At 37.4% G+C, this 25,111-nt stretch overlaps 2 protein-coding genes across 3 annotated transcripts; both read right to left on the reverse strand.

The window, feature by feature from the left end:
- Nucleotides 1-81: 81 nt before the first annotated feature.
- LOC110685341 (acetylglutamate kinase-like) lies at nucleotides 82-4,128 on the reverse strand. Of its 2 annotated transcripts, XM_021861850.1 has the most exons (3): nucleotides 3,988-4,123; nucleotides 3,306-3,581; nucleotides 82-1,516 (listed from the first exon to the last, which is right to left on the reverse strand). In XM_021861850.1, the coding sequence occupies exon 3, from the start codon at nucleotides 1,460-1,462 to the stop codon at nucleotides 413-415; it is 1,050 nt and encodes a 349-aa protein (XP_021717542.1). In that variant the 5' UTR covers nucleotides 1,463-1,516; nucleotides 3,306-3,581; nucleotides 3,988-4,123; the 3' UTR covers nucleotides 82-412. The 2 variants fall into 2 exon arrangements, with proteins under 2 accessions (XP_021717542.1, XP_021717541.1); XM_021861849.1 differs by lacking the exon at nucleotides 3,306-3,581 and having other exon boundaries at nucleotides 3,988-4,128.
- A 6,226-nt stretch (nucleotides 4,129-10,354) lies between these two features.
- Nucleotides 10,355-24,317, reverse strand: LOC110685343. Its single transcript, XM_021861852.1, has 14 exons — nucleotides 24,181-24,317; nucleotides 21,723-22,280; nucleotides 20,209-21,381; nucleotides 19,787-20,114; nucleotides 19,057-19,312; nucleotides 18,713-18,929; nucleotides 18,250-18,602; nucleotides 17,575-18,093; nucleotides 16,094-17,285; nucleotides 15,639-15,992; nucleotides 15,273-15,510; nucleotides 11,473-14,396; nucleotides 11,241-11,380; nucleotides 10,355-10,890 (listed from the first exon to the last, which is right to left on the reverse strand). Exons 1-14 carry the CDS (start codon nucleotides 24,310-24,312, stop codon nucleotides 10,584-10,586), a joined length of 8,691 nt encoding a protein of 2,896 aa, XP_021717544.1. The 5' UTR covers nucleotides 24,313-24,317; the 3' UTR covers nucleotides 10,355-10,583.
- Between the last annotated feature and the right edge of the window lie 794 nt (nucleotides 24,318-25,111).

Genomic DNA, 25,111 nt, shown 5'->3' on the forward strand with positions numbered 1-25,111 from the left:
GCATTGCTCGCTGCTCATTTGCTCCAAGTGCATGCAGGACTTTATAAAGTAATGTAAAACAAAACGTATTAGACGGATTAATTTAGTTGTGGCCCAGCCAAAATCTTCTACGAGTAATAAATCAAGCCATTTGATGCACTGATGGCCAAAGCCAACATGATTTTGGCTACTTCCATCCAAAGAAAAAGGGCAGAAAATCTGGTCGAGCACAAATTAGCCCACGGGCTGTAGCTACAGTGCTCCTGAAACGATTACTTCTGCACTACAAATATCATGCAAGTAGGAATTTAATCAGCTTCAAAATTGCATTCTACATAGTACGGTAATCTAACCCATTTTAGCTCCTTTAAACATGGGAAAGAAACAAAAGAAAACACAGGAGATTAAAACAAATGAGAGCGGAACATAAACATCAGCCAGTGATCATGGTTCCAGCCCCTTCATCGGTCAAAATTTCCAACAGCAGAGAATGTTGAACCCTACCATCGATTATACTTGCTGTTCTAACTCCTTGAGCCAGTGACCTAATACAACAGTTGACTTTCGGGATCATCCCACCGGCAACCTTCCCTTCTGAAACCATCTTCCTTACCCCGGCAATGTCAATCTCCTTCACTAAACTACCCGGATCATCTTTATCTTCCAAAATGCCCGCAACATCAGTTAACAATATAAGCTTTTCAGCACCCAATGCAGCTGCCAGTTCCCCTGCCACAGTGTCTGCATTGATATTATAGGACTGCCCTTTCTCATCGGCTGCAACTGACGCAATCACAGGAATGTGATTATTTTCCACTAATGGCCGAAGGACAGTGGGATCCACAACAGCAACCTCCCCCACAAACCCAAGTTCGGCAGCTTTGGGGGATGGACGTGCAGTGAGGAGACGTCCATCTAAACCGGACAGGCCAACAGCAGTTGCCCCAGCCTTATTTATGAGAGAGACTAAATGTTTATTGACCTTGCCCACAAGAACCATTGTGACTATTTCCATAGTGGATGCATCAGTGACTCGAAGACCATTGAGGAAGTTCGGTTTGAGGCCAATGCGGTCAAGCCATTGGTTAATTTCAGGACCACCCCCATGTACAAAAATAGGGCGAATGCCCACACATGAGAGAAGTACAAGGTCATTAATTACTGATGCTTGAAGAGATTCAGATTTCATGGCTGCCCCGCCGTACTTGACAACAATGGTTTTACCTCGGAATTTTTGAAGGTATGGGAGTGACTCTGCTAGGATATCAACTCGGGTCTGAGCAGGAGTATATTCAGTTACTGATTTATCAAGGTCCAGAGAAAGTGACGATCTAATACATGGTAAGCAACGGTGCGTGGAATTTTTGTTTGCTGGATGGGCACTAGTAAAGGGTAAACGGAGCTTGAGGCAGTAGTTTGGACATTTTAAGGACTTCTCTGAGAACGAAAGAGGAGGAATAGAGGGAGATTTTGCAGCAAACATATTGCTAACCAACTACTGCTTTGGACTTATACGTTATGATACAGTGATCTGAACCTGCCAATTTAAACAAAGTAAGGTGCATGTGAGAATACTTCATCAAGAAATATTACTTGGACGATACAAGAATTCAAGATATATCCACTGCATTGTTGGTTGAACTCAAATATCAGCTGTAGGAGTCTCCATTAAGTACACATGTAAAGCTGCATTCTGCCCATAAGAAAAGCATAGCTTATTGCTGCTTCACGGACTCAATAAAGAAAACATTCATTGTATATATAGCACCAAGCTCACAATAATAGGAAGACATTTGGGGATATGTGTTACCACTAGAGTCTCTTACATGCCAAGAATATAAAATTAGAGTTAGCTCACTTATACACCCCTTCATACCATTTATTAGGTTCTTGGTATTATTTGTGATTCCCCGGTGTCCAAAATTCTTGAAGAAAGAATTATTACTCTCCAATCAACAAAACCCCTTCACCATAGTCCATACCCCTAGATAAGGCAGATTGTATAGGCCAAAGTTTGAGCAACAATTCTAGATATGGCCTTTAAAAAATCAATTAACAACAGGAGTGACAAATTCTTAAATGATTTGTACCCTCCCTCCCAAATTAATTTGCAATTTTGCATACAACCAACTATTTTCAGCTAACTAGACCTCCCCTAATTTAATAAATAAGAGGCAAGGAAAGTCATGGCAAAGGTGTGAATCTAGGACAGAATGTCAGTGCATTATGTTATGTAACGTATATTATATGGAGTCCGATTGTTATATGGTTTTCCATTAGCCAAATCCATACTTTGGCTTGGCCTAAGGATTGGGCTTCTTACCAAGGATACATTAATAAATGTTCCTAACTCCTCATCTTACATGCCAAACGCATAGCACTAAAGAGTATTCCATCATTCCAGACAACACCTGTTGTTTACAAAGGTTCTCGGCATGGATAAGTTATTGTACATTTGCGAAAGTTCATGCCATGGATAAGTTACTCTACACGGCTACACCTATGATCAGTGGCGGATCCAGGACTTTTCGGGTGCTGGGTCACTACCGTATACTAATCAATAATGCAAGAATATTAAAAAGGCTAATAATTTGTGGTGGAGGAGGTGGATAAGAAGGATTTTGTGGTGAAAGAGGTGGATCTTGTAGAGGAAGAGGTGGAGGAGAAGGATTTTGTGAAGGAGGAGGATTTTGTGGAGGAGGAGGAATTTTCGGACCAAAGAAACTTGTGATATCACACAATTTTTCCTTTTCATTCTGAAAATTAAGTTACATTATCAATTAGATTAAGAAAACCACAATTGCTTCAAAAATCCAAGTTAATTATACACACTAACTTGATAATAAAGTATAGCTAAAAGCCTAAAACACTAATAGTGAGCTTACCACTGAACATATACAAATTCAAGGCAATTATTCAAAATCACTAATTACTATAACCAATTGACCAATTCTAATATCAATTTCAAAAAATCAGAAATGCAATTATCCAAACTAATCAATTCCAAAAAAAATCAGAAACCCTAAGTTCTTAACCAGCCAAATTTCATAGATTAAATATGAAATCATCAATTTTACTAGCCCATTGTCAATTGATAATATCAATTTCTAAGAGAAAAAACTCAGAAATTCAATATTATCAATTCTTAAAAAATCAGAAGCATTAACTCCCAAATTTGATAAATTTAATAACAAATCAACAATTTCAAAGAACATACACGCTAATTGACTAGATTAAATAACATAAACAACTCAATTAAGCACAAAATCAACCTAACTAGCCAACAATTAATACGAAATTAAAAACTTGAAAATCAATTAAATCACCTAGATCTAGAAGGCTGTAGGAGTGCGGCTGTGCGGACGTGCGGTGGGCCACTGGGCTATGGGCGGTGGCTGGAAGGTGCGGCGGCAGCGGTGTGCCGGTGTGGGGGTGTGACGGTTTCAGTGAGAGTGTGAGACAGTGACTTTCAATTTGTCGATGAGAGAGAAAGTAATGTCACTGTTTTGTTTTTTTTTTTTTGATGACAGGGACCAGAAATACTCAAGTCCCCGTTTTCCGGTTGGATCAAAGGGTACCCGAAATTACAATATCAACATTTTCTGATTCAAAAAAATACTAATGTAAATATGCACTTACTAGACAGCAGTTAAGCGGAGCCAAAAAAACAAACGATTATTCACGATTTTAATTTGTAAACAACTTCCTACCCAAAATGTGAAAATTAATAATCAATATACTGCCCAAACATGTGAAAATTTGTAATCAATTTGCTGCCCAAAATATGAAAATTTATAATCAATTTACTGCCGAAACATCTGAATAGTTAAGATGAAGATGCAATTACAATTTCCATGGGTATTAAGAAAAATTAAACACTTGATTACTTATACACCGTAAAAAAAAAAAATTGCAATTTTTAATGTTAAGCAACACTAGTCCAATTAAAATATTCAGAGTAAATAGCAAATTAAAACATGAATTATACAAAGATAAAATTGATTATACCTGGGACTGATGGAAGACGGTGGTTGGTGGGGCGGAGGTGCGGCGGCGGATCTAGAGTGGAGTGGCAGAGTTGAGAGAGTGAGGAGAGAGAAAGTGGGCAGGTTGAAAATTTGCAAAACCCCATCTTTAATCTTCCTTAAATCCCAGGGAAATTTTTTTTGGGATTTTTGAAAAAACAAAAGGAAATTTTAACATGAGTGGACAAACCTTTTGCCGGTTTTCCAATAATAGACTAACCTTTAAATCTTCCAATATTGGACAGAAGTTTACAAAATTTCGCCCATATTGGACTGAACAGGTAACCTGACCTGTTATCACCGGTTTGATTGGTGACGTGGCACTTACCGTTGGTTTTTTTTTGGCTTCTTCAACATAAATTCTCAGATTTTGATTTTTTATGTTTATTTCTTCAACCAAAAATCTTAGGAATTTCGTTCTTGAATCAAAAATGGATAACGCAAGGCATCAATTTGAAACTTCAGGGTCTTCTTCTTCATCAAGGGGAGGGGGGGGTTCATATGGGAGGATTAAATGTAGTTGCGGAAGAGATGCGGTTGTTAGGTCGGTGAAAAATGGTCCAAATGTGGGGTTGAAGTTCCATGGCTGTCCATTATGGCCTGTAAGTATAAAATTGATTCATTAATCATCTCAATTATCCAATGTAATTAGGGTTTATATAACTAATTGTTGTTTGATATACAGGATACAGGTTGTGGTTTTTTTAAGTGGATAGGTGTGAGAGATGAGGTTGATGATTTACGGTTTCAATTGTTTGAAAAAGAAACCACCATTGCTGAGTTAGAGATGCACAAGCAGATGCTGGAAGATAAGGTGAAGAGGGTGCAGCTGAAAAAAGAGAACTTGGAAGAAGATGTTCAAGAACTCAAGGGTGAAGTGAGTCAAATGCGAATTGAGTTGATGAAGAGTGCAAGGAATGAGAGAAATTTTTCTTTGGCTTTAGTTTTGTCATGGGTTTTGTTTGGGATAGTGATTATGGCCTTCAAGTAGTAGGATTCTACCGGTTGTTTTTTGTCATGTGTTGTAGTTGAAAGGTGTCCTTCAACACTGAAAATTGAATAAAAAAGGCTTCCCTTTCTTTTGGTAATTGCTACCTATTTTGTTCTGTATTTGTTAACAGGGAAATAATAACAAACAAAACAGCAAGTTGCATGCCAAAAGTTGACAAATTGTTCTGTAATTATAAGCAGGAAACATATTGTTCTATAATTAAAAGCAACAAAAACACACATTGTTCACTAATTAAAGAAAAACAACAAACCAAATTGTTTGACATAAACACAAATTGTTCAGAAATTTATACACCAAATTGTTCAACAAAAACCAACCCAAGTTGATTATAGCAACACATTTTTTGGACCATTTGAAGGCTTCATGAGATGTGGCTAGTCTGAGTGGGAAGCAGATTCTGGGTGACTTGTGAAGGACCTTGGTGTACATCAGACTGAGATGCACCCTGGTTTATTGCAGGGGTACCATCAGCTTCAAACAGCACTCCAACACCAACTGGAAGCCTAGTCCTGCCACCTCTTGAGCCCCTGCCACCCCTTGAGCCCCTGCCACCCCTTGAGCCCCTGCCACCTCTTGATCCCCTGGCACCTGTTAATCCCCTGCCACCCCTTCCCTGTCCTGTTGCAGATGCAGTGCTGCTTTCTCCACCAGAAGCTGAGCTACTCCTTCCCCCTCTTGAGCCCCTGCCACCTCTAATCATTCTTCCACCCCTACCAAGTGACTGAGCCTCTCCATCAGGTTGTGGGTGTTGTGGTTGAGGTTGAGATGCAGTTGCATGCTTCTTGGTGGGAGGTTCAGATGGATTAGGACACCTCCTTTTATTGTGGCCCTTCAGTTGGCAGTTACTGCATGTCATCTCCATGCCAACCCTAGTGAGGTGACCAGGCTTTGAAGGATTTTCATGGGGATCTTTAATCCTGTTTTTCCTAGGTCTGCCAGGCCCTATTTTGATTGGAGGAGGATCCAAAGCGCACTGAACTCTTGGCCAGTGTCTCTCCCCTTCACAAGGTGGAATTGACCCTGCAAGACAAAACAAGTAAGATGAATATAATAGTCAATCATTGAACATTATGTGCAACAACAAAGAAGTTCATACCTCCATATGCTTTGAAATACATGTCTTTCCAGTAACACCTGTCCACATAATCCTCAGCTTCCTTGTGCAAGAAAAAAATGCATGCCACTGCATGACAGCATGGTATGCCAACCATGTCCCACTTTCTACAAGTACATGTTCTTGCATCTAAATTGACCACCAAGGAATCCAACTGATAGCTCACATTGAACAAGATCTCTGATGAAGGCATCACATCACAATAAGCAGCCTTGTTCTTCTCTATTTCTAACCTCTTCTGAATGTTTGGACACAAAACAGAGCTGCACTTATGCATTTCCATCCTTTTCAACACAAGCCTCTGCATCAGGTTTGCCCTTATCTCTTCAAGCATATAAAGTAGATGTTTTGTTCTTGCATTGATGATATATCCATTAAAAGTTTCTGCCATGTTACTGGTGATTGCATCTGATTTGACAGAAGTGTCCAGAAAAGCCCTACAGAAAAGTTTTGGATTGTATGCTCTGAATGCATTTGCTGCATCAGGATCTAGTTGCTTTAAAGCCTCAAGATTCTCTGTGTAATCTGCCATGTTGTATGACTTAGCTGTTTTCCAGAACATCAGCTTCAGTTCATCCCCTTTGTAGGTCTTATGCCACAAAGCATATATGTGCCTAGCACAATGCCTGTGTTCAGCCTTAGGGAGAATAGTTTTCACACCATTCAAAATGGCCTAGTTCACAGCAAAAAATAACATTCACATTAAAATTAAATTACCAGCACATCATACACAAAGTAAAATCAAAAAAGCTAACAAATACTCACCATATGTTCATCAGATATGATGCACACACCCTCACCATCTCCTAGGCCAAGATTGTTCTTCAACTGCTCAAAAAACCATTCCCATGATAAGTTGTTTTCCCCTTCTGCTACTGCCCAAGCTATGGGGTACATCTGCTCATTCCCATCCCTTCCAACAGCTGAGAGTAATTGCCCACCTAAAAAGGTCTTCAAGAAACACTCATCCACACAAATGACCTTCCTACAACCATCTACCCATCCCTTTTTCAGTCCTTCAAAACAAGTGAACAGCCTTTGAAATACAGGTGGTGGTGCAGGCTGTTTGTTCAGTTTTGTTATTGTCACCAACTCAACACAGGTACCAGGACTACTAGCCTTCAAAGCTGCTATGTAACCTCCCAGCTTTGCATAATGTTCATGCATTGACCCATGTAGCATTCTATGAGCTGCATACTTAACCTTGTATGAAAATCCTCTCTGAACAACTACCTTAAAGGCCCTCCTGATAGTTTCAACTATCTCTTTTGCTGGCCAATGTGGTCTGTTCTTGAAAACCTCTAAAAATTGTTTAGCTACCCACTTTGACTTCAACTGCCTGTTCCTTTTCATGTTCCTGTGACAAGTGTGCTCCAACTGCACAGTTTTCACAACAAAAGTTGCCCTCCTACTCTCCCAAGCACCATACAAATAGAAAGCACAACCCTCCACACACTTCACACCTAACCTCTGATTTACATTACTGTTGCTTATGTCATAAGTGAGATTCCTACCTTGTAAAATGGCATACTTAGAAACTGCATCCCTGAAAGCTTCCCTAGATGAAAACCTCTGCCCCACCTTCCAAGTGAACACACTGAAATCAGTGTCGCACTCACTAACTTCCCTGCCCTCTTCCTCCTTTCCTCTCTAGTTTCTTCCTCATCTCCACTGTTTGGTGGGGTTATTAAATCATCCTCACTCTCATCATACTCACTTGCATATTCCTCTCCAACAACTTCAGGTTCTTTCCAACCCCCCCTATCAGCCTCACCACCTAGCTTACCCTCAGCAGCCTCCCTCTGTAGCTGATTTGCTATCTGTACCAACTTGGCAGTACAAGTTTTCACTCTCTCCCTTGCTGTTAAAGCCTCCTCATCAACCTCAGAGTCATAACCATCATTTAACACCTCATTCTCTTGGTCATCCTCATCATCCATATCAGAACTACCTTCAGATTCATTCCCAGCTCCTTTTTTCCCACTAACAACACTTTTCTCTCTATCAACAGCTGGGTCATACAGTGGATCTTCTTCATCTCCACTTAAATCATCATAGTACCCCAAAAGCTCTCCCCAATCTAAAGGACTTTCTGGCCTATTGTCAACCCAAGCATCTTCATCAGTAACAAGGTGTGTACTGTTTGAGGTTAGATCTGGAATGGATGTGTTATCAATAACAACAGGGGAAGGCTGGATGAAGTTTGCTGAAGGAAGAGTGTTTAGTTTAGATTTGCCTTTGTCTTTTGGGAAAATAGAAGTAGGTGGGGAGGTTGTATCTGTATTTGTGGAGGGGCACAATATTGTTGATGTGGGTGCATCTTTCTGGGTGGGAGTATCTTTTATCATTAAAGGTAATTGTGGGCCCCTCTTTATTGGTAGTTTATGTCTTGCAAGGTCATGGGTCAAAGGTTGCCAGGGTGTTGTTTGTACTTGGGGTGCAGTGGGATCTAACTTAGGTTTTTCAACCCCTTCATGTACATATACCTCCACACACCTAACCTTCAACAGAATCTCCCTCATCCCATTCACTTCATTGTCAGAATAAACCTTCCTTAACCCACTCTCTAATGGCAACCCTGGTACCAAATACCACAAAACATCCACATTTTCAACCCCACACTGTTTTGCAAAGTCCTCTAAACACCACCAACATAACTCATCAGGATCAATACTAAAAGTCATACCTTCTCCACCCTTATACACTAATTTCCTATTATGTGTTTTAAAAGTCCCCCCATACCAGTACTTAAGAGTTACAGCAGCAAAAGGATCACCCATATCTAGCATTTACCAACATCAAAGTACCAAATTTCAGACACAACATTAACAACAACAATCCAAATTACCAACAATTCAATTAACTACAATTCAATTAACAACTTAACATAAACACAAGTCGCAATTTATACGGTGCAATGTCAGTCAACAAAATCCACAAATTCAGACAATTTCGCACAAAATTTTGCAATTAACACCGAAAAAATTAAGCTTTAGGGTTCTACAAAGAACATACCTCTTTTGCGGCAATTTCAGACCCCAATGGCTTTCCCACTTGCTTTGAATTCACTTCAATGCTTCCAACAACCCAGTACAATCGCAGAACCAAATTTGGAAAAAAAAAATAAATTCGGACCACCAATTTGCAGACAAGGGACATGTACGGATTGAAAGTGAAAGACGAAGCAGCGAATTTTGGGTAATAGGGGAGGGGAAGGTCGCAACATTAATGGCTGAGAAGACATTGTTAGTTGAAGGTTAATGCTTCTTTTGGAGGGAAACTAACTTCCAAGAGGTCAACATGTCTACTGCTGACTTCGTTTACCGGTTGTAGGTAAACTCAGTCCAATATGGGCGAAATTTTGTAAACTTCTGTCCAATATTGGAAGATTTAAAGGTTAGTCTATTATTGGAGAACCGGCAAAAGGTTTGTCCACTCACGTTAAAATTTCCAAAACAAAATGGTTATTGGGTACCTATTTACTCCAAAAATCAAACCTGTACCCGACCTGTTTCTGCACCCCTTCCCGGGCCGGGTATTATTTTTGGAAACCATTTGTTCACGTACTCGTCTTTATAAATACAGTATTTACTTTGTACTTCCTCCGTTCTAGATTAGATGACATATGGAAATTTTTGATAATATTCATTAACTTTGTTTTAACTAACATTGGTGATTTATAGGTATAAAAAAAACATAATAATGTAGAATTTTGTTATGTTCATTTCAATGTGTACTTAATTAAAATTTAATTTTTAGTATTGTTTAATTAAAGATATATCCGATAAACTTTTGCATTGGTAAACGTAATAAAAGAAATGTGTTATCTAATTTGGAAAAGTATATGAGTGATTAGTAAATCTTATTTGTTCATCGATAAAACTTTTGCATTGACAAACGTAATAAAAGAAATGTGTTATCTAATTTGAAAAAGTATATGAGTGATTAGTAAAACTTATTTGTACATCTAATTTCTACTCCTTTAAAGAGAGTAACTTTATCTATAAAATTATACTTGAAGTAATTTTTATGTATATTGATGTTACTTTTACTTATATTGAGATAAATTATAATCATTTTAGTGTATTTTGTACATCCTATATATTTTTAAAAAACGAACTGGGTCGGAATGAAATTAAAACCAGATTGAGGGAGTTCTGGTACTGGGTGATATGGGTTAAAATGGTTTTTAAATAAAATATACTTGGACAAGTAAGGAATTTGTTCAAGTAAGCTCATCATCAATATCATGATTTAGTACATAATCCTCAAAATGACCATGATTACAGAAGCAAAGGATAGATGAGCCAGTTTACAGTTTATACTGTTTACGATCAGTCAAAAGAACAGCCACTTACAAAAATATACACACAATTTTACTAAATATTAACACCTAGTAGGTTTGAGGGCATGGACATCTACGGAATATGTAACGCTTTTCCAAGAGGACAATCTATTTTCTCTTCTTCTTGGCCTTCTTCTTTGCATGTTTCGACATTGTTTGTCCTTTCCCTTGGTTTATCTCAACAGCTTGACAGCCCTTTAGCTGTTTTCCAGGAGCAGCAGCTGGAGAGGCATCCATCTTCCCCTCCTCATTCTTACTATCATCATCATTTCCTTCCTCTGCAGTAGTTGCCTCATCTGGGGAAGTCGCGTCTTTTTGAGGAATCAGCGAACTCAAAAAGTACTCAAATACTGGCTTTCCTGAGAACAGCCTTCTTGCACTGTCTTCGACCAACATATTATCTTTCAGATGTCCACTGAAATAACCATGCCGCCAAATAATTAGTATATATACAGGAAATCATAAGAGCTGAAGTCGTTAAAAGCATAGTTACTAGTTAGTAACCTGAAAAATAAATACATTAATGGACAATGAAAAATTATAAATAAATTACTATTATGAGGCACAAATTACAGGCCAACACAAACAGTTGCTTGATTTTAGAAGTGTCTTCTTCAGTAAATGTATATAGTTGCTTGAATTCTGTTGTGACAATCAGCTATACTGAGATCAAGCCGTACACGTTCATGAAAAATCCATAATAAAGTGTATCTTGAAGCAACAATACTTCATATATATTGAATTAGATTAGAAGTTTGAACTGACCTATCCAAGGCTGCTGATAAGAGCTGTAACTCAAGAAGCAGGCAATCACCTTCTTCCTTGTACTCATCAGTGCAAGTATTATGTTCCAATGCCATGGATATTGCATTCATCAGAAGGTCATATATTTTGTCAATTTGAACCTGTAAATTGTAACAAAGTTCATCATATACAAGAACTCATAAATTAAAAACAGAAAGATGAATGCCTGTTTCAAAGGGAAATTCAGAATTACCCTGATCTTTGGGACATTAGACACAAATCTATTCCAGCTTTTGTCATCCTTGTGTTCTACCAGCTTGAACAAATCAAAAACTTCCCATAAATCACCATCTTGGGGCTCAGCACATCCTTCATTCTTCTTTTCAGGTAATATGGTGCCGCATGTAGTACCCGATTTAGAGTCAGTGTCATCGACTCTATCTTGACAAGCATTTGCCTTGTCTGGAAACAGGATGCTGAGCATGTCCTCTTTACTCTGGCCAACAATATCAAGAGAAATGGCACCCTTGCAGAACACTTTTGAACGGATTTTTCCAGTCCTTACCACGACCAGAGGATCATTAATTGCATTAAATGCTTCAGCGACAGCATTGTTGATGCCAACCTTCTGACATTTGTGAATAGCATTAGAGAAGTCAAATGGTAATTGATTGATAATTTCCCAACTTAACACATCATGAAGTTCCTGCAAATAGCTATTAGAGTTCAGATGAACTAAGCACATCAAAACAACTAATCTCAGTAGCAGCACACGGAAATTCTCCTTTGCATTGATGCCAACTTTTTTTACCCATAGCACCGTTTCAGCTCTGTTCATAAGAAGCTGATGAATTATGCGAGCCAAAAGAAAATAAGTATCTCTCAAAAACACAGATTTTTCACCAGTTCTATCACTGACAGACACCCAATTTTTGCTAAAATTGGTATCTCCTTCAGAATGAATAAACCATTCCACAAGAGATGATCTGGTTGTCATTAAGAAGCCCTGAAACCCCAGAAGGGAAACCATTAGGCGGTCAACTAGATAAAAGAAACAGACAGGTGATATGTAATCTCTTGTCCTCCAATCTGCATCATATACATCCTTTAGAGCTCTCTGAAGTTTGCAAGCAAGGGACTCTGCCAGTTGAGTATGAGCCTGAGCTTGAGTCGCAGAGCACTGAGAAATGACCTGAAGAAACGGCTTCCAAGGAGAATCAGTGTCAAGTCTACTCAAAACCATTCGTGAAGATGGAATTTTACCCTTAGGTGAACCGAGAACCACCATGGACACGCGTCCAAGCTGCCCAAATGTCATTTTATCAGTCCCCTGGATGTTAGTTAATATGACATCTTCTAGTATTTTCCTTGAAATATCTACCTCCCTCAAAACCATCATGTCTATGCTAACAGACTTTTTCCAGTCTAAAGGAAACACACAATTAAAGTGTTCTGTTATTGAAACATCAATGTATTTCTGCAGCAACCTTTCATCCTGAAATCTCAACTTCACAGGTTTATAGGAGGATAGCATCTGTGCAATTTCATAAACATAGAGGACTAACCTAGACGTGCTAAAATCTGACAATGAACTCTTCCGAGGGTTCTTCCGTAGTGCTTCAAGAACACTCAACACTTTCATGCCAGTAGAAAGTAACTCCATGGACCAATGGTTGTACGCAGCAGCTAACAAGTGCTCCGTACCAACCGTTAACAATTTCCCAAATTTTTGGAAATAACTTTGGTCACTATCTTTGATCCAACCGGCATCAGGGTACAGGCAAACATAAACAGTGCTCGTACTAGAAGACAGTTTCCGAACCCCAAGGTAGTTCAAACAGAATTCCCCGAGTTCTGCAATATCACTAGATTCACTTACGTCTACTGCCCCAAGGAACTTGAATATTCTTAAAATAATCTCTTTCCACGAGTTCCAAAAGTAAATTAATGTTTCAACCGAGACCTTGTTTCGGGAAATCCTTTCCAGATGCATGGCTGAATTCTCTGTGATGTCCCTTCCCCGTTCATATTTGGAAACATCAACTTGAAGCATTAAGTCCAGAATTCCTTTAGTTGATAGTATCACCCCTCTCCTATTGTTATGACGTTGAGAAATGGTCAGCAATTGTTTCATCTCAGGCAGAGAATAGTTTCTGTTCATGAAAATCAGGGTATCTGTACAAGCAGTCTTATAAAGATCACGTGGCTTGATATTATGAGCAGAGGCTTTGGCTTTCATTAGCAGCTCCTCCATCTGTGGGAAATTTTTTAACGGCCAACCTTTACCATCAGCCCAGAGACAACTGGCAAGAGTGTACCACAAAAGAAGTTCACATGCCTCCTTGTGAAGCCCACCCTTTTCTAGTAGATCTGCTTCAAGCAGAAGCTCCCCTCTTTCCCTTGCAATATCAGCAGCCTTTAAGAAGTTACCTAATTCTAACTCCAAATCCAGAAGCTCATCAAGGCACCCCAAATTCTTGAGAAAGGTTTGCATGGACTCCTCAGAATTAAAAGCCTTAACAAACTTCATCATCTCAATCTTATCATCCTGATCGTACAGAGAACGAGCACAATTTTCTAGGAACACTTGTTCAATCAAGTCTAATTCTCCACCTGTTTCCTGGTGTTTCCAATTATGAATGAACTGCAGACCTAAGTCATACAACTTCCCTTCTGTGCAAGACGAAAGGCACTCAGAGAAAAGATTACACTTGGCAAATACCTCGGCAGCGCGCTCATGATGCCCGGCCAAGGCTCTTTCTCTTGCAATATCAGCAGCCTTAGAGAAGTTTCCTAATTCTACTTCCAAGTCCATAAGCTCATCAAAGCACCCTACATTCTTGAGAAATGAGTGCATGGACTCCTCTGAATTAAAAGCCCTAACAAATTTCAGCATCGCTATCTTATCACCCTGCTGATGTAGAGAATGAGCACAATTTTCTAAGAATACTTGTTCAACCATGTCTAAATCTCTACCCATTTCCTGATGTTTCCAATATTGAACATATTGCAGGCCTAAGTCATACAACTTCCCTTCAGTGCAAGACAAAAGGCACTCAGAGAAAAGATTACACTCAGCAAATACCTCAGCAGCGCGCTCATAATGTCCAGCAAAGGTGAAACAGTCACCGGCTTTTTTAAGATTAGAAACACCACCCAGCTCCAAATATATTATACCTGAGAAGATACATACCTAAGTCAATATGTGTAAATTCCAAAATATTATAAAGATAAATCACATAGAAAACCAAGCATAATTTTCATTATTAAAGAAAATCACAGCCAGGAACAAGATAATGCTCTGTTATTAAACTAAGATAGCTCACATTTTAGATACATATTTCACACCCAATGAAATGTAATAGATGATTCGTAAGCTGGGCTGAATACTTTAGACAAAACAAAGGCTACCAAACCAGGTAAACACAATAGTTCTTAGTAATCTATTTGAATCAGCCAGTTACCTTTAACAAACATACATAATGACATTTAACATATCAGCAAGTTGCCTTTCGTAGTTCTATATTTGATACATTCCCCATTTCCCATGATTCCTGGTTGCAAACTACCAAATGCTTTCCCTCCCTTATACATAAACCAGCACCACCAAACTAAAATTGATTTTACAAACAAACAATTTCAAAACTCTAAAGCAGTTAAGCTATTATATGCTTTAGCTGTTACAAGGTAATACAGTAAGATGCAAAAACGAAAAGGATCTTATTACTATTTACATCTGAAACCTAATCAATACAGAAAATAAAAGATTAAAATCAAAATTTGGCATCTTATATACAATGGTATGTTTTGGCTCAAAATCAGTTTGTGTAACATATAATGAAACCATTCTACTACTCAGCGCTAGATTGGAGTTTCTGACTTCATATCCCTATACTTGGAATTTATTGAAAGAAAAATAGAAAAATCATTCAACCTCCTAAAAACAGTGGGTTAAGACAGGCTGTATCATATGTGCCTCTAGACCCCAAAATAAGTGGTTTAATACAAGTCTCTGCAACTAAAACAAGTCATATCCCAAGGGCAAGGGCATACCTGCTCTATCATATTCTTTCAACTCATAGAAGCAATCTGCAGCTTTCTGGTACACGTTTATGCTTTCAAAAAGCTCAGCAGCTTGTCTGAGAATGGTAGAGGCTTCTTCAGGATTCAAGTGATAAGTTCGATCAGCAGCCGCCCTTAGCCCAGCAGCCTTAGCATATGTTTCCCAATGCCTATCACCAGCTCTTTCAAAGCACATTGTAGCTACCTCGTAGTTTTCAACTGCTAGCAACTGCAGATTAAAGCAAAACTATCATTTTGTGAAGGAATCATTAATATTTTAGAGTAGAAAAGTTGTCTTTTATGTGTATACTTTAAAAGGAATCATTGCTCATCAAAGTTTGATCAAAACAGACTAACCTTTCTGCCACGAGCTTTCCACTCCTCTGGACTGCTTGCGACTTGCATTGCACGTGCAAGTGAATCATCCAACTGCCTGATCTGAACCACACATAACTTCTTCCAATAATCAAACATAGGTTTTGAAAGATCCTCTTTGTTCTCACAAATCCATAATCTTTGCCGTGTGCGAGTGATGGCAACATATAGCTGCTTCAGTTCAGAGCATAATACATTGTGCTTTGCAGGATTGAAATTGGGAAAGGATGGTTGCAAATTCGTATCAAGCAGATTCTGCAACTTCATAAACTCATAGATTACTCTCCATTGATTTTTTAGTGGAGACGACCCAAAGAAGTTATACAGGAGGACATCCTACAGAGGCAACAGCATAAATTACAATTTACAAACATATAGGATTTTATTGAATATCATTGAAACTCATAGTTTTACATACATATTCTATTTTCATTTACCTGAAACTCCAACCCTTTGCACTCAACTATTGTTAGCACAAGAGCATGTTTCCCTATGTAACTTGATATTTCCTTCCGATCACAATCATCCCGCACAAGTATCACCTGCTCAGCTCCAAAACCCACAAGATTACTACCACCCATATTTCCAGTATTGCCAAATATTGTGACAATAGCATTCTCATCTGACCCAGACTCAAGCAAGATTGGAGCTTCTCCAAAGATATAACTATTCTCAGGTTTCAAAATGTCAATAGAATGAGGAAAGAAATGATAAATAAGTTTTATAACACTTTCTCCTAACTTAAGTATACCAGCATGGGTACGAAAGTTCTGGCTCAACTGAAAAATCTCAGAAACCTGTCCTCTCATTTGGCTTCCACTAGCCCCATCATTTCTTTCTCTCGTCAAAAACTCTTTGTAGAACAAACATTTCACATCCTGAAACCGGAAATCAATCCCCCTTGCAATTGTCTGAGCTGTGTCACCAGAAAAAATAAAACCTTCATCCACGTTTCTGCAGATATATTTAAACAGGGAAATCTGTCTCATAGTCAGGTCCTGAACTTCATCAATATAAACAAAATCAATTATATCACCAACATATCTTTCACGCTTGAGCCGTCTATGAAGATCATTCACAAAATCTGATATATCAAATTCTCCTCTTTCTAATTTCATCTTCTCATAAGTCAGGAATATGTCAAATATCATCTCTCTCTTCTGCCGATTTAGAGTTGTTCGCCCAGCAGAAAGAAGAAGATAATCCTCGAAACTAAGCTTACCATCATCAGTTTCTCCGGTTTGTAGACCACCTTTAATGACAGAGATTATCTCAGTAAAAACTCTGGAGGAATCAAGCTTCTTGGTAAGCTGTGAATTGAAATGGGGCCAATAAACTGAACTAAATTTCTCAAAGTTGACCTCTTTCCTTTTCATAAGGAAAGTCATGGATGTACTAGTATTTCCTCCAAAAGAGAGATCCAGATCACCATGAAATCTTTCAAAGTAAGAACTACCTAATGTACCGTCAAGCATGAATAAAAACTTGTTAAAAGTTAACACAAGAGGGTAGGACTTCGGAGGAACTCCAACAAATGAGTCTGGGATACCACTAAACTGCTCGCTGTCATCAATATCATCAGCATCAATGGGGTCACTAGCCAAAGAAGAACTCTCCTTACGAGCAAAACTGCATGAACAAAACGGTAGACATTTAAGAGGCAGAACCATTACTACAGAAGAATTAGAACTAAGCAAACACTAACATGCAGCAGAGCTTAGAGTTAGAGAACAATATATCAAGTCTACATAGAAGCAAGCAAGCAAAGTCAACAACTGACATAGGAAATCTGTGGTGAAGGAATTAAAAATGGTGATATATGAATAAAAAATGACACTGGCCACACCACCATACACATAAAACAAAGAACCAGAGAAGGAGCTAGAAAAATCAGGGGAAAACACACTCCACCACGTACCTTTTAAGATGAGAAACATGTTGTTTTATGGCATAGCAAAGTTTTGGACTCACAGTCACAAAAAGCTGGCGTAAGACATTTTCATTCGCTGCATTCTCATTGGAGTGGGTGACATCCACATTGCTGGAGTCTTTATTTACTTCAACCAAGCCTTCAACAGCCATGTGATGCAATTGCTCTTTCTGATATAATTTCATCTTTAACACAGTTGTCTTTCCAGTACCAGAACGTCCTAATATAAAGGAGCTTTTTGGGTGAAGAATTATTTGATACTCCTCATCCGTTACTTCAAAGGGCAAGTCCAAAGCTTTACCATCAGCATCAGACAGCAAATGACCTACTATGCCCGCAGAAAGAGAGTAAAACTTCATCAACAACAAGCTTTCGCTCACTTTGGCATTCTCAGCATAACATGTGCCATCCAAATCACCATCAGAAGCAGTTGTTGACTCAGCATAGTTGCTCTTAAATCGGACAATGTCAATTGACTTGATCCAAGTCCTTGGGACCTCTAACTCCCTAAAGCCATTAAATAAGATTTTTTTTTTTTTTTTAGACAACCATTAAATAAGATAATAAAAAATGAGGAATGAACTACGAAAGTTATTTTCTTTCAACTATAATTAAAAAGGCAGTGGTATCTAGTTCAACAGAAATTGATGAGAAACGGCTTACCCCTCAAGACTACGCTCTTTGCAACGAATCAAGAAATCATCAGTGAAGGCTCCATAAATGCTATCAAGTCTTTTAACCAGCTTTGGCACATCTTCCAGTGGCACAACATCCCAGATCTTCAGTATTTGCACGTACTCAGAATCTTTCATGATATCATTCGTGCAAATGACATAGCGACCTTCAACTTTGTACTGTTTGACAATTTGTACGGTGCTCTCACAAACAGGGTCAGCTTTGATTTTCTTAGGTCGCCAGCCATTTGAGAGTTTCACAAGAAGATTCATTACTGACTTTTTTGCCCGAGTTGAAGGAAGCTTTGAAAAGCTTTTCACAAAATTATCACTGAATAGAACCTAGACAACACGATAATAATGTATTATGTACTAATAGACAGTCTAAACATCATTAAGATTATAAGATGGTGGAAAACAATTACATCAACAGAAAAGGAAAGAGAACATACCTTCCACCTGGCACTTTTAAAAAGTATACTATCCTTATTAAGCAAGTCATCAAGTTGATTAAGCTCCTTCTTAATATCTATCATGGCTTCAGTCAAGCTCTTATCTTCATCAGCATTAAAAAGACAACGACGCTCCCTAGCATCGCAAACTAATCTTTTCCAAATTGATTCACTTAGAAGAAGTGTTTTTTGATTTCCAAGTATCCAAAGACAATGCCTGAGCATAATGAAAAAATTCATTCAGTTGTCTTAAGATACAGCTATTAAAAAAAAAAAAAAAAAAATTTAAAAAAAAGAGATAGAGAGACAGACAAAAATGAGCCACACGAAATTCACAGCCATACCTTGCCCTAGTGAGAGCCACATTCATACGTTGAGAACTTGAGATAAACCCAACTTCACCAACGTTATTAGACCTTACAGTTGATATAATTATGATATCCTCCTCTCCACCTTGAAAACCATCAACAGACTTCACCTTCACTTCAAAATTTTCAAGTTTTTCATACCTTCTCCCTAGCAACTCCTCAATGGCCACAACTTGTGCAGCATAGGGTGATATTACACCAATGACAAGCCTTTCAGTTGAGTGACGCCATGCTGTAAAAGAAAGCAAATACTGACAATTATTTAACCAGGCTGAAAAATATTTTAGCTGCTATTATACAGTGACAACCCACAAGAGCGTATACCTCCTCGGAAGTTTATTTTAAAAATAAAGGAAAGAAAAAAAACAGAGAACTCCAATGATAGTAATCATAACAGCACAAAAAATGGTGTTCGCTTGTAAGCTCCCCTCAAAAGACTGAACAAAGGCTCCAAGGACACTTGAGCTCTTTCTCAATCAGTCTCAAACAGTTTAGTTTATCTATCAGTCTACTATCACCTATCAATATAAAATTTGTTTCAAAGTACACTCCCTATGTCATGATCAAAAACTTCTAGTTCCATGCAAAATAGATTTTTTTTTTTTAAAACAAAAAAAAAAAAAAGCACAGCACCATTATAGCAAGAGGATACTCAAATGATCAGCATCTAAAGGGCATATGATCCACACAAATTATCAAAACATACTCTTGTAAAGATTATGCAGCATTTTAGCCACAACTGCAGCCTCAACCATATTTCTTCGACTACGACCATCGTCATCAACCTCCTCCCGTCCCTCAGAAACATTTATGAAAGAATAAGGCCCATACATGAGCGCTGGAAGATATTGTCTCTCATAGCACTTACTCCGGACACTAGAAGCATCCAAAATTTGCTTAAGATAAAATACTGCATTAGGAAATGAACTAATTGCAGGGTGCATCCTGTATTGCACATTTAGCAGGTGTTTTGGCCAACCCAGCAAACTTAGTCTCTGAAATAAGCTTCGTCCAAAATCAGCATTCTTAGATAGCTGCAAAAAAAAATCATATAAATTATAATTGGTGACTGAAAGTCAAGTGAAAAGGAAAAACCGAAAAACTATAGTAATTTGACCTTTAACATACCTCACTTTTAACCAAAGCAGGCAATTGGTACTCATCCCCAAAAAGAACAGCATGCCTTAGACCAGGCAGTTGCAAGGGTATCGCCGACTCACATTCCTTCAACTGCGCAGCTTCATCTATGACCAAAAGACTTAGTGGCTCCATTGGTGTAGTATAGAGCTTATAAGAGCTGGAAGCAGTGCAAAAAATTAATGATGCCATCTTGAAACAGAGTTCTATTGTGGATTCTTTACTCATGATATTCGGAAAGAGAGCACCAAGAGATTGCTGCAGAGTTCTAAGGATGGAAATGCACTCTCTCCTATGTGCTTCAAGCAACGGCATGTTGTTAAGGCCAGCCCCATCCACCAGAGAATCTTCATCTTCCCTTGAAGAAAAAAGTTCCAATAGTTCTTCGGAACGCAATTCACTTTGAAACAGCAATTTTTCAAAGGATTTAAGCAGATTAATGAGATGGTTCATGAACTTAAAATTATTATCTCCAATGCAACTAGTTGAGATATGAGTGCATAAAAGAAAAATGCAACGCCTGACAGGTTGTGCAGCAGCCTTAAACCGATTTCTAACAAAAGTAAGAAATGGTTCAATCTGTGGTGCAGTAACACTTTCATCAATGCTTTGCTCCTTCGCTTTAATCATCTCATTTTCAGTGAAAACATTATACTGAGAAACACAATCCTCAAGAAAATTTGACAAGGATGGGAAGCAACTCCTCCATCCAGTTAAAGGCGCAAAACACTCTGTTAGCCTTTTGACGCGATAGTCAAGATATATATCTTCTATGTTTGAACCTACCCTTAACCGATCTTTGTTTCCAAACAGAAGAATGTCTCCCAAAGAGTCGAATGTTCCTACTGAATCCGTTTCAGAAGAATTCATAATAAGTTCTAAGAGGCGACCGGCTACTTCTGTGATGGCAACATTTGTTGGAGCACATATTAAAGTCCTAACATTTAACCTCCTCAGGAAATATAGTAGTGTACCGAGGGTTTTTGTTTTGCCTGTCCCTGGCGGGCCCCAGACAAGTTGAACCTGAGACGTGTGCTCGCATTGTGTTGCTTGCAGTGAAGTTACAACAGCCTCATATTGAGATGTATTCAGACTGGAAGAAATCTCCATACAAAGATCTTCAGACAAGATGCTACAATTACTGGATTCACACGAATTATGATCCTGCAATTACAATTTTTTTCAGTTTAAAGGCTCATTCTTGGAAACAGATATATTCAGAAGCAGCTAGTCATAAAGGTCATGTTAGCCTGTTTGTTAATCATCTAAAACCTGCATGTTAGATGATGTAGTTGTACACTAAAGGCACTTGATAAGCTAGAAATAACACAAAGGAATGAACTAAATTATTACCTTCTGCTGTTAATATCTTAACAAATATTATATGCTACCCGCACTTGGCTCCCTAGTTTTCAAGATATAGTAGTAATAGTACTCTAATGAAAACCTTCAACTCATAAGGCTAGCAAACAGATTCAAACCATGTCAATTATTTTAACACTTACCACAATACTTCTTTGTAAAGCTCCCTGGATGATTCTCACATTTTTAAACATGTGAAGGGCATTCCATATTCTTTTGTGTGTAGTACTATTCATCAAGAATACCAAAAAAAGAGAGCTGCAGCTGTCATCTATCTCCTTTATGTCCCTTGATGATAAAACTTTAAAAGAGGTGGTTGATGAACCATCATCATCTATCTCGTCCTCAGAGTTATTTTTGGAAATATTTGTGACTGATGCCAGAACCCATGTTTGTGCCAGCACTTGCAGATCATATATACTTTCAGGCCGAGATTTTGCAAGAACAAAAATATCACCGGGCAATGTTTTGTATGGCTCCTTGCCTCGGTCATTGTACCTGTTTCTCCATTCATCTATTTGCACACTATACAGTAATCGATCACGCTTAGTTTTATCATAGGACACTATTTCAGCATATGGTGCCCTTGAAATGATCTCCAAACTTGAGCGAAGATCAACCCGTGTCTCTTCTAATAGAGGTTGAACAAAAGAGCTGAAATACTCCATTACTGTTTCAAATGAATCTGGAATCTGCATGAACTGAAAAAAAATTGGAGTTCTGAGAAATTAGTTTAAAAATGACCCAACATTGGAAAGCTGGAAGCACGACACATTTTGCAAGTTATTCCACATTCAAGGTACTCCCTCTGTCACTTTTTTATCTTTTAATTTGGAATCTTTAACTTAATAATGCAATCAAGAAAAGAGAATAGCAAAAAAAAAAAAAAAAAAAAAAAAAGCTAAGCAAAATCAACAAGCCATATGCGAATTATAAAATTTGATCCCAATAGCAAAATACTCACTTAAGTTAGCATTAAACTATTTTTACAGCCTCTTACTCTGAGAAGTCTATGTCAGCATACATATGGAATAACAGCATTTATAAATGTTATAGACAAATAATCCAATATCAATCACTCCGTACGTGAGACCTTACAATGGAATTAAGTGGTATTTGCACTAATAAAGCCAGGTTCTGACGCTGATCATCTTGAACTGAACCCGGAAATGATATGGAATGTTCTTTAAAAGAATCTGCACAAGAGATTGTCTGCCAAAGTTGAACCCGAAAACTTCCCACCTGGTCAGGGACGATTCCAATTCCCCTAAATGGATTAATGCTTGGTTTGTGGCTCCCTAAAGTGATATTAAGTAGTCATTGTAACCAAAAGGCAACGTTGCCCAAAAACTAATACATACCATAGATGTTATACTTTTAATAAATGCAACTTTAGTTTTCCCATACAAGAATATAATTGGATTTTCTTCTTGAAAATTCTACTTACTGTTGTCATATGAACACTTTTATATACTCCCCAAATGTACAAGCAAACCAAATGATCAACCACCAAAGTAACTGTACTCCATAATAAATAAAAAAAAAATATATTTAAGAGCTATCAAATGCATTTACAAATACTTAGTAGTATTGATTCATTTGTTTTTAAGGCATGAGATTATCAATGAAATGTGGTTCAAGTACAATCTTGAATTGATCGTCAAATTTGCAACTGAATGTTTAATATCAAGTGCTCGTAAAGTAACATTCCCCTTGGTGACTAAAAACACATCAGAAGCGCCAAAGTACCCAAATCTATACATTCAATTAGCTGACATTTGTGAATGCATAGTTGCATACGTACCAGTGATAAGTTTAACTATTTACTCCGTAAATCCGTAATAAAAAATCATAAAAAGTTTATCATTTAAAAATATATGGGAGCTAAAAAATAGGATAGTATAATGTTTTTTAAAAAAAATGTCAGGGAAAATTCATAATTATTTGTAATTGACTACTGTACAAATCTATCTGGTGGCCTGGTGGGGTTTCCAACCTCCCTTTAATCCCTTTCCCTTCCCCTTTTCCCATCTGAGGTAGGTTCAGACTCAAGGGTTCAAATGTGCGCAACCTTATCCTAGATTCATAAGCCCCTAACCCTAACTCATAAAATCACTAGGAGTAACCCGTATGAGGTGGGTCTAGAGAGTTCAAATGCATGCAATCTTATCCCAAATCCCTAACCCTAACTCATAAAATTACCAATGGTAGAAAATAACTCCAATATTAAATAAAAAACGCAAACCCAAACCCAAAATGATAAATTCAGATTCAGAATACAGTCTACTCTATTAGTCAATCACTCAATCAATGTTAAACACAGATTAATAAACTAATCACTCAAGCATAACCATCATTTATCAAATTTCCCAACAAAATTACCACTGCCCATTTTCCAATACCCATCATCTCAAAACAAACACATCCAGATAACATTATAATAGTAATCAAATTTTAAAATAAAAATCATATTAACAATCAACCCATTTACATCAAACTATCAAAGCACATCGTATTAAATACAGCAAAATTCTTGGACCATATAAATATAGTTACATTAAACAAAAGAAGAAAAAACCATGAAAATAAATAAAAATTTACCTTTTCACTGTAAAAATGATCATTGAAAATGTCATCAATAGACCATGAAAAAACCATGTCAAGAAAATCAGCGTTACTCGCAATTCTCTCATTTACATCATCAGGTGATAAACATGAACCCTCCATCATCATCAACAACCAACTGCAATAAAATCATCAAATGAAACTATATATTATAAAAAAATATATGTATATATATATATACAAACCCATTTCAATAAATAGAACAAAAAACAAAAAAGATTTCTTAACCATTAAGGAAATGAAAAGATGTAGTACAAACCACTGTAAAACGAAAATAAAAAAAGTTGTACACGAAGAAGAAAAGAAAACCCAGTAGAGTAAGAAAATGTACTGGAAATTATATTTATAGTCTGAAATAGGAGAATTCGAAAGGACATTAAACAGGATTAAACATTTTATTAATTTTTAAAAAGGAGATGAATTTTAAAGGATTGGTTGCTTTTTCTTGGGACATTGTCACATTGACTTGGCGTTGATTCTGCATTGACGTTGTTCATTAAAAATGATGGTTAGGATAAAATATATTTAATATTACATTATCTAATGAGCTTATACGTTTAGAGTGGAATCACAACAATATTGTTGTTAAAGTCAAGTTTTAGAATTTTAGTTTTATACCTTCTTGATCCCAGCCGTTTTCTAGCAAGTAAAATGAAAAGGCAAAAAAATAAAAAATAAAAATTGATACATCATATGTAAATTTGGAGAAATTTTTTTTTCGGAATTTTAGTTTTATACCTACTTGATCCCAACCATTTTCTAGCAAGTAAAATGAAAAGGCAAAAAAATAAAAAATAAAGATTGATACAACGTTTGTAAATTTGGAGGAAAAATTTTTAATAAAAGATTGACGCATAAAAAATTTCAGAAATTGAGAACATCAGCGTGTTTTGTTTTAGTAATAAGT

This window comes from Chenopodium quinoa, unplaced genomic scaffold (genome assembly GCF_001683475.1).
Source record: "Chenopodium quinoa cultivar QQ74 unplaced genomic scaffold, ASM168347v1, whole genome shotgun sequence".
Classification (NCBI taxonomy): Eukaryota; Viridiplantae; Streptophyta; class Magnoliopsida; order Caryophyllales; family Amaranthaceae; genus Chenopodium; species Chenopodium quinoa.